The sequence below is a fragment of the Sminthopsis crassicaudata genome, chromosome 4 (genome assembly GCF_048593235.1).
Source record: "Sminthopsis crassicaudata isolate SCR6 chromosome 4, ASM4859323v1, whole genome shotgun sequence".
In the NCBI taxonomy this organism is placed as follows: Eukaryota; Metazoa; Chordata; class Mammalia; order Dasyuromorphia; family Dasyuridae; genus Sminthopsis; species Sminthopsis crassicaudata.
Window position 1 is genome coordinate 442,696,674 of NC_133620.1, and position 15,677 is coordinate 442,712,350.

General features: G+C 43.1%; 1 protein-coding gene across 3 annotated transcripts in view; it reads left to right on the forward strand.

Moving 5' to 3' along the window:
- LOC141541185 (26S proteasome non-ATPase regulatory subunit 4) overlaps window positions 1-13,844 on the forward strand; it is a 50,775-nt gene extending 36,931 nt beyond the window's left edge. Inside the window, exons 15-24 of one of the 3 annotated variants that reach the window (XM_074265358.1) lie at window positions 8,069-8,083; window positions 10,010-10,150; window positions 10,755-10,869; window positions 11,270-11,356; window positions 11,868-11,936; window positions 12,125-12,340; window positions 12,743-12,851; window positions 13,001-13,132; window positions 13,212-13,279; window positions 13,522-13,844. In XM_074265358.1, the coding sequence (XP_074121459.1) occupies window positions 8,069-8,083; window positions 10,010-10,150; window positions 10,755-10,869; window positions 11,270-11,356; window positions 11,868-11,936; window positions 12,125-12,340; window positions 12,743-12,851; window positions 13,001-13,132; window positions 13,212-13,279; window positions 13,522-13,692 (1,123 nt within the window). In that variant the 3' untranslated portion in view covers window positions 13,693-13,844. Of the gene's footprint in view, window positions 1-5,444; window positions 5,882-8,068; window positions 8,084-10,009; window positions 10,151-10,754; window positions 10,870-11,269; window positions 11,357-11,867; window positions 11,937-12,124; window positions 12,341-12,742; window positions 12,858-13,000; window positions 13,133-13,211; window positions 13,280-13,521 lie in introns of those variants that run through there. The other 2 variants (XM_074265357.1, XM_074265356.1) reach the window with 2 other exon arrangements.
- The last annotated feature ends 1,833 nt before the right edge of the window (window positions 13,845-15,677 follow it).

Here is a 15,677-nt window from a genome sequence, read left to right on the forward strand (position 1 = left end):
ACTGAGGAGAGGGAAATGTCTTCTCAACTCTTCAATTGGGTGAAGCAAGCAGAAAGAGAACAATACTGTTCATAGCAACAATATTATAAAAAGAAACAACTTTGAAAGAATTAAGAATTCCGATGAACTTAATGACCTCCTACAATTCTCAGTGGACCCTTGATAAAATGTATTCCCCTCCTCCCCTGTCCCCTTGACAAGGAGGTGGTGGCTTGGAGTGTAGACTGAGACACATATTGTTGGATATTACTACGTGGAAATTTGTTCTGATTGTTTATAACGTATTTGTTACAAGGAATTTTTTCCCCCTTTTTCAGGAGGACAGCAAGGGGAAAGAACAGAAGATAGACTATGATTAGTTGAAAAAATAAAATTTGTTTGAAAAATAAATTGAGGTTGGGGTCAAACTTGGTGATTACAGCATACACTTATGTTGTCTGCCCTTTACACTCTGTTTGTGGATGTTATTTTCCTAATTCTCCTTATTTCATTGTCAACAAGTCCTTAAGTTTTCCCATGCATCTCTGAATTCTTTATATTTGTAGTTTTTTAATGATGTAGTAATTATATCCATGTGTCACAGTTTGTTTAGACATTTGTTTCCCTAATTAATTCATTTCCCATTTAGCTTTGGAAAGAAACTAGGTGGAGTGCTAGAGTATGCTGGACTTGGAGTCTGGAGGACCCTGTTCAAATCCTACCTCAGATTGTATGGTCCTGAACAAATCACTCACCTCTTCTCAGGCTCATCTGTAAAATGGGACTAATACCAGCTTCCTCACAGGTTTTTTCTGATGACCAAATGAGACATCTAAATCTCTTTGTAAACCTTAAAATGCTTTGTAAGTGGAGGCAACTAAGTAGTGGAGAGTGCCAGTGGATCCCCTGGGCCTGGAATCAGGAAGCCAAGGGTTCAGAATTCTTTGACTAAACAATGGTATACCATCTCCACAAAATCCTCTGATACTTCATCATGACATGAAGGTTCTCAAAGACCTTCAATAGCTCTGACAGATTCCACTACAGTAGAAAGATTTCAAAGATTGTTCTAGCGATAGCTTGTGTTCCAAGCAAGTGATTTTTGGTATCAGGTCATTTAAAAAAAAAAAAAAAAAAAAAAAAGTTTGAATGGCTATCCATTAAAGAAATGAATAAGCAAATAAATGAATGGTAACTAGCATTTACATATTTCTTTACATGTTCTCTCATTTGATCCTCAGACTAACCCCTAACGTTGATTGTTTAGTATCCTTCATTCTTGAAGAGGACCAAAATGACATCCCTGTGCAGGAGGGGAGATATGGTGTTTCTGACTGGCCAGCTCAGAAAGCTCCACCATGGGTCAGGCACAAATAGTCCACATGAACAGTTGGAGTGGAGACATCTCTAAATTTGCATGTCTCATGTTTCTTTTGAGCTATTATAGTTCTTCGCTCATACAATAGCACCTTCTTTGATTGGGGCATGCTATGCTAGGCGGTCATTTGCCAGTGTCTTCCATGTTATATAATTGATTCCAAAGTTCTTAAAGAGAGACCTTGAGAGTGTCCCTCTATTGTTTCTTCTGACCACTATGTGACCACTTGCCTTGTGTGAGTTTTTTAAAAATAATCTTTCAATATGTTTAAAAGAATTGCACATGTTTAACTGATATTGGATTACTTGTTATCTAGGGGAGGTGATGGGGTGAGTGGGGAGGGAGGGAGGGAGAAAAATGTGGGACACAAGATTTTGCAAGGGTGAATGTTGAAAACTATCTTTGCATGTATTTTGAAAAATAAAAAACTATTATTAAAAATAAAATAATTCAATCAAATGTACATTTAGCACTGGTTCTCACTGTCTGGCCAAGGCTCATTTGTTCAATGTTATGCTTTTGATGGTCAGAATAAGTATAAAAAGCTATTTGCCATTTCTGGCCAGAAATTCTGAGGGTCTTATCCTCTCAGACTTGATTCTTTTATAAAGTTAAATTAGATCATTTTTTGCCTCAATTATTACCTAACCTTTAATTATTGAATAATCAGATAAACCAACCTGGCACAGACCTTGGTTTAAAAAGGCCTTGGTCTTGCCCCGTGGTCCTGACTTATGTTTTATCACTGGACACAGATGACTCTGGAGGAGAAAGTGAGGCTGATGACTTTGCCCAGCCCTGCCCCACATAAATCCATTTCTCCTGCAGGTCAAAACATTATCCTCCTGATGTCTTTAGGCCTCTTCTAGAACAAGGGATAAACAACAACATTTGGCATTGGAACAACATAGTCCATCAGAATTGCTCTCTGCAGTAGTTTGAATGCTTGGTAGTTCAGCTTGAGAAAGGACCTCAGGAACTGCTACCTTATCCTGCCAGAATCTTCCTAGGACAATTCAGATGAAGCAATTTGGTTTCCTGGCATGACGCTGGTCCAGGTATCACAAACATAAAACAGGTCAGCGCAACAGCCCTGTAGACCTTCAATTTGGTAGTCAGGCTTTTCCCACACTTTGGGTCTCCCAAACACTGAACTAGCTCTAGCAATGTTTGCATGAACCTCAACACCTATATATACATCTCTGGAAAGTATACTGCCAAAATAAGTGAATTTATCTACTATATTCAATACTCCATTTGTTCTAACCAACAGTTTCACATATGAATGGTACGATGCCGTTTAGTGGAGAACCTGGATTTTCTTAGTATTAATTGTTAGGCTAAAATTAGCACAAGTAGTTAATTGTTGCATCTCAACCTCAGAGATTACACTGCTCCTATTATCTTCATTTTACAGATGAGAAAACTGGCTGAGAGGATAAGTGGACTAGCCTAAGTCATATAACTAGTGTTTTTAAACTCTTGTCTTCTTCAAGTGTAACACTTTGCCCACTGTGCCATCTACTACTCTCCATAGCATACAAAATGGCTTTCAATCCTGTGTGACTCCTCTTCCATTTCTCCCCCTTCCACGTTAAAAGTGGTGGAAAACCAGGGCCAAAGGAGCTCCAATCACAAGGTTTTTAGAGCCTATAAACTTTAGTTGTTAGTACTCTAAATATGAGGTCCTTGTCCAGTAGACTAGAACTGAATCACCCACCTTGATATTCTTGTTCTAAATGAAACCAGAAAACACTAAGCAGGAGCTAAGTGGAAAGATGGTATATCTACCTTGGAGAAATAATTAAAGGTATTCATATTATCACAGATTTTGAGCTGGAAGAGATCTTGGAGGATATCGCCACTAATACCCTTATCAAGTCCAACACTGTGACACATTGTCTCTATAAAAACTACCCTGACCAAGATTAATAATCAAGAGTTGCACAATATTGGGTAGTCAATAAATAATTATTAAGTGCCTATGTGCCAAGCACTGTGTTAAGTGCTAGGGTTACAAAAACAGTCTGTACCCTTGTCAATGAGACTGGAACCATCGTCTAACCTGTGGGGTGGCCAGAGCCACACAAAGCAGGTCAGAGACAAGAGAATCAGGAATCAAACAGAAGTTTAATTTCAAAGCGAGAAAAACTCTTGCAAGCAGAAACCCCTTATCCATCTCTCACCAAGGAGGGCTTATATTTATAGATACAAGAAAGCACAAGAGGGCTGGACCACAACACAATCATTCTTAGATCTTGAGTAGCAGTTCCCATGATTGACATTTCTTGCATTTAGACCCCATGGGAACAGTTTCTTAAGTCCTTAGTATCATGGAGCCTTATGATCGTTTAGTGGGTTACAGACCCAGTTAGCATGGTGGGAACAGGAGTGCAGTATCTGGTTTGGTTCACTTGGCAGGGATTGTGAACACATCAAGAGATGTGATGGATGGCTTTAGGCTGCAGTACATTGGCTTTCAGGTCCCTGGGAGATAAGGAGAGCTCCAACAAATCTAAAGAGTTATTGGTTAACATGAAAATCACAAACCCCTCAAAGAACACCTGGTGCAGGTCAAAGCCATACAACTTTGCCAGACCATCCAGAGCATAAAATTATTTCGACATCCTTAGGACACAGCCTGTTTGCTGGAGGACCCCTGTTCTGCCCCAAGTCTATATTCACCCTGAAGCACAAGTTTGTTCTGTTTGTGGGGGAAATCAGGAGAAATTGAAATTTACCAATCTATTCTGCCATCTTCCCAGAATTCTCCACTTCTTTGACTAATTCTTTATCCTCTTTCTTTGGTAAACAAAGTATCTCCAAATACCTTGACACCCTCAAAGAATTTATGATCTAATAGAGGAAGACAAAACATATAAGGAAGCTGAAAAAAATAGAGAAAAAAGGAGAGAGAGAGAGAGAGAGAGAGAGAGAGAGAGAGAGAGAGAGAGAGAGAGAGAGAGAGAGAGAGAGAGAGAGAGAGAGAGAGAGAGAGAATGTGGAGGAGGGGAGTAGAAAAGCCAGATAAGTCCCAAAGTAGTGCAGCCAAGTACAAAATGAACTCTCTATTTAAATGGAGGTTTGGACTTCATAGCCCTGCTTTCCAGTCACAAAAGCAAAGGGAAGCGTCCTAAGACTGTTGAGAGCTTAAGTGAGTATGAGGTTAGCCTAAAGAATGAACTTCTCCAGGGATAATGAAGTCAGGGAAATTTGGAAATTCTGCTGCCAATTGAGAAACCTGAGTATTTCTTTTAGATTTACTTGCTTGAAAGGACGGCCCCTTGATGAGATCACAGAAATCTCTGAGTATTTCTTTTAGCCATTCTGTCATCTCCAGTTCCTACACAGACTTTGAAAAAATAGGGCAAAAACTGGAAACGTGATCTAATTAGGACCTAAAGCAAAGCGTAGTGAAAATATTCCTTGTCTTTCTTCAGATTTTAAAATTAATGTTATTTACTAACAGCTTCTGAACAATTAAACTCTCCCAGGCCTTTTCTTTTCTTTTCTTTTCTTTTTTTAAATATACATGTGCCTGTCAACGTGACTTGTAGTGCATTTGTATTTGTCAGAGGTTTGCATTTGTCGCTACTGAACTTGGCTTCCGTCTTTTTGCAGAGCTGCTTTTCTCATTTATCGAGATGATTTTGTATTTTATTCTTGCTTCATAAACTCCCATATTAAAAAAAAAAAAAAAAAAAAAAAAAAAAAAAAAAAAAAACGGAGAGAGGTCAGCTTATTTCTTCTCCGGTACAATGTTGCATCAAGAAGTTGTTACTATCTCGATATTTTTGTGTTTCCTTGGTTTAAAGGAAGGTTTCAGGATGATAGGGAAAAGGACATTTCCAGAAATGACTATGGTGCAGAAAACGAAAGACGGGGACAACGATTTCTTTGTTTGTTTATCTTTTTAACCTTAGCTCACATCCATCCTTAGGCTGGCTTCCCTTCCCCTTCCGGATTCTCGGAAGCACATCCAGTTGCCTTAAGCGGGGCACACCGTGCGAAGGCTTTGCAGCAGATGCCCATGCGCAAGGGCAGGCTTTGAAACTGCACCCTCCGAGGGAGCTGGTCTCAGAGCCCTGGGTTCCAGTCCTGCCTCTATCTCCTGGGCACTTCACCAAGCTCTCTGTGCCCCTGGCAGGGTGCTGACCAACTGGCAGCGAGTTCCCTATAGTAACGAAGTCTCCCGTTCAGTCCCCATCCCTGGCCTTGTGAACTATCCAGTGCAGCGTAGGGAGGTCCGGAACGCTGTAGCCAGGCGTGGGCAAGTCAGTCTCCAGTCTCCGGGTTTCTCATTAAGCCACGAGCTTTGCCCTGTGTCCTTTTCCCGCTCCTGGACTACAACTCCCAGAGAGCCCCTCGGCTCTCACGGTGTAGCGCAAGCGCCTGACCTGGATAGGGCCTTGGGATTGGAGGGGCGGGTTTAGCCAATAGGATAAAGCATTGTTGAGTAGTCCTGACTAGCCGGTCAGGGAGGGAGGAAGGAGGCAAGATGGTGTTGGAAAGCACTATGGTGTGGTAAGAGACCGGGTCCGGGGCGAGGGGAGGGAGCGGTCGGATCGGGGAGGTCGAGGAGCTGCCGCCGGCACCCCTCGAGAATGGGAACAAGGGAATTCCGGCTCGTGCCAAGGCGGCGGCGGCGGCGGTCCCAGCCCCGGGCGGATTCCCTGAGTCATCCCGGGACCCGGGAGGCCAGGCTGGAGGGGGCGGGAGAGGCCGGCCCGGAGCCCGGGGCCCTTCGCGGCGCTGCCAGGGCGGCCTTTCCTCCGGCGCTCCTCTAGCCGAGCCTGGGCCCTGATGCCAGATTTGGCGTCCGCGAAGCCTCTTCCTCGGGCTTGCGGGCTACCCGGGGGTCGTGCCCTGAGAGCCCGGGAGACCTCGGCGTTTGTCTGCAGGCGCCACCACGGGCATAGAAGCAGGTCCGTGCCCAGCAACTTGCTTAGGTGTTGTGCCGGCTTCAGAGCCGCCTTTGCACGGGGCACGACTCTCTTGGCCTTTGAAAGTTTGGATTAGATTTTAAGTCCAAATAAGGGGAGCAGTTTGGGGAGAACTTCCCTGAAGAGGCAGGGAGCTGGGGGAGGAGGGAAAGGAGGGAGGGCTTCCCGAGAGGGGCCAAAGATGAGGGGATGGGTCTTAATGTCGGCATTCAAAGCCCCCCCCCCCCCAATCTTTGCAGACGTCTTACCTCTTCTTGGGTCTTCAGGCCTCCTCCTGGCTGGGCACGAATCCCGCACTCCATCTGTGGGCATTTTCTCTGGCTGTCTCCCTACGTGGAGTGCTCCTTTTGGGCTTTTTGCAGGAAATCTTAATTAATCTCTCTTCCTTCCTTGGCTTTTCTTTGTCGATCCTTATCCTGTACGTGGCTTGCTTTGTATACATTGGTTGGTATAATAATAGCCTCACTTGTTGGATTGTAAACTTCTTGAGGACTGGGACTAGTTTGTTTCTCTTTTTGTCTCCCTGATGCTGATTTAGCACAATGCCTGCTGCCACATAGGCCTTGACAAATGTTATTGAATTGAATCATAGCATGAGAAGGGGCTGGGGAAGTGCCAAAGTTAATGTGTTCAGGGAACAATAAGTAGATCAGATAGACTAGTATGGTAGGTTCCTGTTGGAAGTGATAAAGACTGGTAGTGAAAAGTGCAGAAGGATCCAGATTGCAAAAGGTCTTGATTGCTTGAAAGGAGTTTGAACTTTATCTTATAGGAATATGAAATCCTTTAAAGATGAAATTGTAGTGCAAGGAGTTTTTTAGGAAGATTAACTCAGTAGCAGTTTAGATGTACTGGAAAGGGGAATGATTGAAAGCAACAAGCCAGTTTATTTCAGTAATGTGGGCCTAGAGTGGTTTTTAATGGGAATGTTAAGTAAGGGACATATTTGAGAAACTTAAAAGGCAGAGAGTCTTAACATGAAAGTGACTAATGGGGCAGGAAGAGTTAGAGACGTTTTTAACTCTTTGCATTAAGTCAAAGTAATTGACATAAATAGAAACATTCAATGTTGGATGTTGGATTTTGAGGGAAGATGGTGAGTTTAGACAGGGCTTTCCTGGCACAAATTTCTAGTAGGTTACGGAAATGAGAGGAGAGAGATGTCATTCTGTCAAAATTTATGTATATAATGTCTACTGTGTAACTGCAGGAAAATATTTTTAAAAATAAAATCTAATCATTGACCTAAAAGAGATTACAAGCTCATTTAGTTTAAGGTTAAATCTGTCCTTGTATGCTGTGGCTTTCTTGAATATGGGGGACATTTCTGTCTTTACTATTTTATTGAGTACTCTTTCTTATTTGGCTGTATCTTTCCCATCCCTTTTTCATATATTTATTCATAGTGCAGCATTTTTCTTATACTTAGTAATTATTTGGACCATTCTGAAAGCATTTGTTTCACTTTTCAAGGAATTTGAATTCAGATTAATTCTGGAAGCGGGAGAAAGAACTCTCTTGTTCAACATACTTCTTATACTTTTGGGGAGAAAATAGCTAATTGGGATCAGAGAGGTCTTAATTATCTTAATGAGACTTAAATTTTTTGTGGATTAGATTCAGCTCATTTTAAATACTTAAATTATGGATCTCTGAAGAGAAAGGAGCCTGGAAGATCATATATTCCAGCCCCTTCCTGTTTAGGAATTCCCTTTATACTATCTGTTAGGGATCCATTCTCTGCTTAATGATCCCTTGTGATAGAGAGCTTACTCTCTACCAGGTAATCCATTCCATTTTTGGATAGTTATTATTGTTAGGAATTTTTCCTTGCATGAAACCTAAATTAGCTTCCACGCTTTTCTAGTTTTGTCCTTTAGGACCAAGCAGAAAAAAATGGATCTCAGTTCATATAATTCAGTGGTTTCCAAGTTTATAATTTGAAAAAATTGCCACTTATCCCATGGTACTAATTTTACAGCTATTATATATAGACTGAGAAAATACATAATAACAAAATGCTGTTAGAAATTCACTAGCTTTCAAATTAATTTGTAGTGTATTAATAACAGCATCTACATACATTTAAAAGAGTATTAATATATTTGAGACATTATTCATCTACAGAAGATATACTTTTTTTTTTTAATGATACAAATACATTTAATGGCATTTGGTGGTTTTTTAGTTGTTGGAGAAAAAGTTAGTTGAAGTGGTAAAAGTTTTTTTAGTTGTTGGAGAAAGTTAGTTGAAGTGGTAAAAGTTTAAACAACAATTTGGTTCCACAAATAGCTTCTTTTAATATTTAAATTTCAGTGTAACAAGTGCAGGAAATCTACTTTTGTAAATGTATGTTGTAGAAAAAGGTATTTTATAGACCTATCTGACATAACTAACATCCAGACAGAATTATCCTTTTGTGTAAAGATTAGTTTTAAAGAATGGTCACATGAAAGTTCCTTTAGATGGACTTGTTCCTTTGATATGAGATTTGGGAATATGGTATCACTAACATTGAGTGTAGGCTTTTTTAATACATTTGTGTCTTAAGTTAGGAGTGGGAAAATAATTCCACAGCTGCCCATGCAAATGTGTTCCTGCATCTACAGACCCTTTCTTAATAATCCCCCCCAGGACTTGCCCAGGGTCACACAGACCTTTCTTAATAATTGAAAAACATATTGACACTGTAAGTGTCTAGGTTCACATATTGAGGATCCATGACCTAGTCATTGAAGTTTAACAATATCCTGGAGAATAGGTTATTTAGACTTTTTTTAGAACACCTAAGGGGGGCATCCTGTTATCTTCTAAGATAGCCCATGATGGCCCATCAGATATTTGAAGACAGTGATATCTTTGTCTAAACCCATGTCTTTGTCCAGTGAGACCCTGCCTAACTCTTTTCATCTTGAGTACCTCTCAGATTGATCCCTCTCCCGGGCCTCGGTGCTTTCTTCTTTTTTCTATTTCTTTTCCTTCTGAGGCTTTTTAGCCTCTTTCCCATACTATTATTTGATGTATGCTGAACTAGTAGAAGCATTTCACTGTCAGGTGAGCCACAACATTAGAATTTGGCGTGGATTCATGTCCATCAAAGACAAATAGAAATGAATTTTCAATTCTCCTCCTGCAACATCCTTCAATTAGCTCAGATCATTAGATGTGGAACACATTCATGTACTTGTTTCTCCATGGGCCAAAGCTTTACATCTCTCATTGTTGATTGAAGATTAGGAAGATTGAGGTATGCAAGGCCACCCATACAGTGTGTGGCAGAAACTGAGTGACCATCAGCAAACCAGGAAACCTTTCATCCTCAGTTTCCTCCATCAGTAAAATGGGAAGGATGAGACTTATTCTTAGTTTATCCAAGTTTGAGAATATCCTTTTTAAACCTTAAAGTATTGTATAGATTTGCTCTTTTCTTTAGCTAGTTTGTATCTTCCTTGTTTGCATTGGTATATGTGTCGCTTTGCAAATATTCTTAAATTTTGCTTGCCTCTGGGAAACTTCCAGTTTAATGGGAGACATGGAATATTAACAAATCAAAGATTTAAGAATGCTTAGAAAATAGCACGTGGATGAGTACAAAAAGAATATCATAATACACAAGTGGCAGGAGATGTTGAAGGCTCCCAGGTGATGTCTTAGGATTCAAACTTGCCAAGAGTAGTGTTCATTCCTGACTCTGTACCTGACCCCACAGTGTTGATAACAGCGAGTATATGCGGAATGGGGATTTCCTGCCCACACGGCTACAGGCCCAGCAGGATGCAGTCAACATAGTGTGTCACTCCAAGACACGAAGCAACCCCGAGAACAACGTGGGACTCATCACACTGGCCAAGTACGGAGGTTGGACTTGGTGGGCTGTGTTGTTTTTTTCATGAATCAGTCCATTTGTGGGTTACCTGAAATAGGCTGCACACTCTTACTACTCTTGTGTGTCCACTTAGATTCTAATTCACTTTAATTGTCTGGACAAAACATAATTAGGGAGAAAAACTGGTAGGGGAAACCTATGGTATAGTCTATTCCAGAAGCAATTATGAATGATTTTTGGATTATTGATGTTACTTTGCATTGACCACTGACAATTGACCATAACTCTCAACCAATGTCATCTCAAAAATGGATTTGGAAAAAAGGATTTAAACAAGAAGGACAGGATTGAAACAGAAGGGTGGAGTATTTCTCAGCCCCTCTTCCCCCCAAAAGAGGACGGAATTGGATTGTGGTCTTGTCAGCATATCTATGCCCATTAATCTCTGTAGAGTCCTAAGGGGGGGAGAGGGACCTAGGAAACACCCTTTTCAATGGAAGAAACAAGACACATATGCAAATGAAAAATATGTATAAATTATAGTCATCCTAAAATGAAAAAGTGATTGGAGCCGTTAGGAGTCATTTCTGCTAGCCTGGATTTACTTAATTTACTGTCCTTTTTCTAGTGACTGTGAGGTACTCACTACGCTAACCCCTGACACTGGCCGCATTTTGTCTAAGCTTCACACAGTTCAACCCAAGGGCAAGATTACCTTCTGCACTGGCATTCGAGTTGCCCACGTAAGTGTGACAGACCTGCCTGACTCTGGTTCCATGGGACCTTTGTGCCAGCTTTTTTCTTTCACATAATCTTCCTCTACCTCCTCAGATCAAACAGGAGTGTAATGTTGATCTAGAGTAGTTATCCTTGAGAATGGAAGAGTACAAGATTCAGGGGATGTGGGAAGTAGGGAATGATTTTGGTATAGAGATATTAGCCTTTTCCACTGTCCAAAACACAGAAAGGATGTTGGGCTTTAGACTTTGGAGAGATCTGGGGCTTGGAGGAAGGAGAAGTAAGACCAGCGAGATTCCCCTTCCTAGAAATGATAAGAAAGGCTCCCTTTTTTTGGGCAGGGTGTGATTCAGTGGGCAGGTTGGGTTGGCTCTGAGACTAGGATCCCTCTTCTTTCCCCACAAGTTGGCTCTGAAACACAGACAAGGAAAGAATCACAAGATGCGAATCATTGCTTTTGTGGGCAGCCCTGTAGAAGACAACGAGAAGGACGTGAGTCTAGCCAGAGGACAGGAGGGGGATGGTGGGATGGACCGGGAATCAGGGGACATTCCCTCAGGGCTGGAGATGGGGGCAGTTGGGTGAGAGGCTGTGGCTGGCAGGGGTTGAACTTGTCTCTGGTTGTGAGAGGAACAACCAGTGACTCCTGAGGTACAGCCTGAAATAAAGAGGTACGGCTTCCTCTCCCAGTTTGGAAACTTAGTGGTGTGACAGTTAATCCCTCTGAGCTTTTGGGTTTTTTTCATTTGTTTTGTTTTCTTTTGTTTATTTCATTTTTAAAACAGGAAAAGTAATTATAGCTAGTATATACAAAAGACTTTAAGGTTGCTATAGCTTATTACATTTATTATTTCATTCAGTTAGTGATATTCATATTCCCTACCTCACAGGGTATTTTGGAGAAAGCACTTAGTAAATCTGTCTAACTGTGAGTTATACTCTGTGTAAATGTGAATTTCCATATATTTTATTTTATCTTTCATTTTCTCAACTCCCTTTGAAGCTGGTGAAGCTAGCAAAGCGGCTAAAGAAAGAGAAAGTGAATGTTGACATTATCAACTTTGGGGAGGAGGTAAGTGGGAGTTAGTGGGGATCCTGACTTGAATAAACCAACAGGGAAGACTCATTAGGGGTAGTAAAAAGAAATTCCTTATTTAGAGGAACATCTTCCCTGAGATAGCTACAGGGATGGAAAACAAGAGTTGGAAGACTGAAGTTTGAGTAGTGAGATCAACCACCCCCTGTTATTTTTCACTCCAGGAGGCAAACACAGACAAACTGACAGCCTTTGTAAACACACTAAATGGCAAGGATGGGACCGGTTCGCATCTGGTAACAGTACCCCCTGGGCCCAGCCTGGCCGATGCCCTCATCAGCTCCCCTATCCTGGCCGGAGAAGGTGGTGCCATGCTGGGGCTGGGGGCCAGTGACTTCGAGTTTGGGGTGGATCCCAGCGCCGATCCTGAACTGGCCTTGGTGAGAGCCCCCAGAAACCCTTACCATCCCTCCTCCTACTTCCCTGCATCATCTCTAGGACTCCTAGACTTTCATTCAACAAATATTCTTTGTATACCTACTAAGTGCCGTTAAAAACCCCCCAACTTCCCCTCCCTGCCCCTGACTCTTTCTAATTACCCACTCTCTGAAGGCTCCAGTCTCAGATTGTATGAAAACTGTTTTTTGAATCATTTTCCTCCAGTCCTCAGTTTGGCCCCCAAACACTCATCTGGTCCCCTTCTTGTCCCACCACCCAGTTTTCTCTTCAGCCTTTCTCCTGAAGCACAGACCAGAGCCCATTCTGCTGTGTTCTTGCTCCAAAGCCCCCCAAATCTTCCTAGAGCTGATTTCCCCCCCAACCCTGGTCTTCCCTTCCCTCAGGCACTTCGAGTATCCATGGAAGAACAGCGACAGAGGCAGGAGGAGGAGGCCAGACGGGCAGCGGCAGCTTCTGCTGCTGAGGCCGGCATTGCCACAACTGGGACTGAAGGTGGGGGTGAGATATGGGGACCGAAGGCTGGGGAGCCTCTGGTCCAGGAGCAGGAAGAGGGCCGTGGGGCTAAATGGGGTGGGGGATGGGAGAAAAGATCCTAACAGGAGAACGATGTCCCCCTTGTTTTGCTCCCCCCAACTTCCCAGATTCAGATGACGCCCTGTTGAAGATGACCATCAACCAGCAGGAGTTTGGCCGGAGTGGGCTCCCCGACTTAAGCAGCATGACTGAAGAGGAGCAGATTGCGTACGCCATGCAGATGTCCTTGCAGGGAAACGGTGAGGGAAGGCAGAGAGGGCAGAGAGGGCCCCGGGGAGAGGAGCAGAGAGGGGACTAACCTGTGCCTCGCTCTTCCAGAGTTTGTCCAGGCAGAATCAGGGGACCTTGATGCCGGCTCCGCTATGGACACTTCTGAGCCTGCCAAGGTAAGGCTTGTTCCCTCGCTTCTAGGACTCCTAGTTTAGCCTTTCCCTACTGGGTCTGGTGGGCCTATCTGGCGGACCCTGGTCTGAGGATAGGAGCAGACTAGACAGTCCCAGGAGAAGCAAGAAGCCCGGGTGATGAGGGTCCGGGGATCCTGCCTTCCTTTGGCCTGGGCACCGTCAGGCTTAGCAGACAGCACTTCTGGTGTCTCCCTGCCCCAAAGTTAACCTTGTCGTTTCCCTAGGAGGAGGACGACTATGACGTGATGCAAGATCCTGAGTTCCTGCAGAGCGTTCTGGAGAATCTGCCAGGTGTGGACCCCAACAACGAGGCCATCCGGAATGCCATGGGGTCTTTGGCCTCCCAAGCCACGAAGGACGGCAAAAAGGAGAAGAAAGAGGAAGACAAGAAGTGAGGAGGCCAGAAGGGAGGGGCGCTTGGTCTCCTCCCCAAAAAAAGGCCAAAAAGGGTGTGGGGGGGAGTTGTTCACATAGTGTTTAGGTGATGATCTTGTGTAACAGTTACAACTGAAATAAAATTTGGTGATTTTTTTTTTTTTCCTTAAAACTCAAAAGCACCACTTTGTGGGAGGGGGAGAACCTCTACACTAAGAAGAAGGGGGTTTTTAGTGCCTGTATTTAATGTTGGAAATAGATAAAGGAGCCTGGAAATGAGGGAGCTGTGTTCCTGGGGTGGAAGAAAAGGAAGTTTGCCAAACAAGGCAGAGGAAATGGAAATCCAGTTTTAGAAGGAGCTGGAAGCCATCCTGTACAAATGAATAAACTGACCTCCAGAAGCTCCTGAAGGCTTGTTGGGGATCACAGTGACTGAGGCTAGGATTTGCCCTCAGACTCACCGATCCCCATCCAAGCTCTTCTATCTTTATCTTCCCACAGTGGGAGTTGTTGCTTCTGCACCAGACAGGGGAAGGCTGATGGTTTCCAGGGACTCTGCCCTGCCTGGCGCCTGGTTCCAGGATAATGGGACTGGTTCATGCTCGTGGATCAGGGATCAGAACAAGTTGGTAGGATTTCTGCAATTTAGCTAGTGTGGCCCACCCACAACTCGTCTCCCCAGGCACAGAGTTTTCAGCATCAGAACAGCTTTGTAGAAGCCATTTCTCTGCCTCCCTCCTTTGCCCTTTTCTCACATTTGGGGTTTTTTGGCTTGGGCAAAAAAACCTCCTTTCAGCAATGGACAGGTGAGGCTTTGAGTCTGTCCTATTACACTGGGAGGACATGACGGGCATGACAGTTGCCCTGAGAATTAAAGGAATTGGGAGACATGGGGAAGCTCTGTCGGAGGAGCACAGCAGGCAGCTGGGGTGCTTGGAAGTGATTGTGTTCCTTAGGCAATCGATGCCCTGGGTTTTTCTGTTCTTAGTGCGTCCTCTCAAAGTTCTTTCCTTGCCCAGAGGAGCAGCATGCGATTTCTGTGTCCGAGGCTGAGCCCAGGGTCTGAGCCTCCAGAGAGCAGCTAATGATTCTGGCTCCTTGCTAGGTCACCCTGGTACGTGAGCCAGCTCAAGCTAGAATTTACAGAGTATTGACCTCACTTGGAAGGAGCTTCTCCAGCATCGCTCAGATGCTTTATCAAAGTTAGTGTCTTCTTGATAGTCATGATTGTTTTCAATCTCCATGCCTGATTAATAACTGATATTTACATAGGACTTTAAAGACTGTGAAGAATTGCAATTGTCATTTCCATTTTATAAATGAAATGGGATCCTGGCTATAACTTGCTCGGGGTCACCTGGTATTAAGTGCCAGATGGGCAATTCAAGTCCTTATCCGTCACCAGCCTCGCCAACAATCTACACTCCCCACACCTCACTTTCCAAGTCCCCCCCTTCTGCCTTCTGTCCTGGGTGCCCCAAAATACATGCTCTCTTCCATTCTGTGTGTCCAGTCTCTGTGGAGATTGCCCACTGTGGCCCTATCCTGCGCCCATCTCTATCCAAGCCCCTTAGTCCCAGGGCTTGGGGATTTCCTGGGCTGAAGCCAGATCTTCCTTGAAGAATTAAGGTTAATAAATAACCTACTTGTTCTGAGGAGGGAAAAGAAAAGGATTATTATATGTAGTTTATAATCTGCATTGGGAGAATTGAGTTTTCTCAAAGACTCAAAACTAAAGGGGAAAAGAAGTGATGAAGTCTTCAATTTATATCACTTGGGGATAGGAGAGAATTTCTTTTTTACAAATGACAAACTAGATTTTTAATATTTTTATACAACAAAATATTTCATTATTAAATAGGACGGCCTTGTATACAGTGTCCAAAAGGAATTTGTAGTAAGTACACAGTCCAATTTCCCCTTCTTATAAGGGGGAGAGCCTAAATGAAATGTAAAAGGGCAAAGTCATCAATAAAATTTAAAAGAAATTTTTGCAGTAATTTAG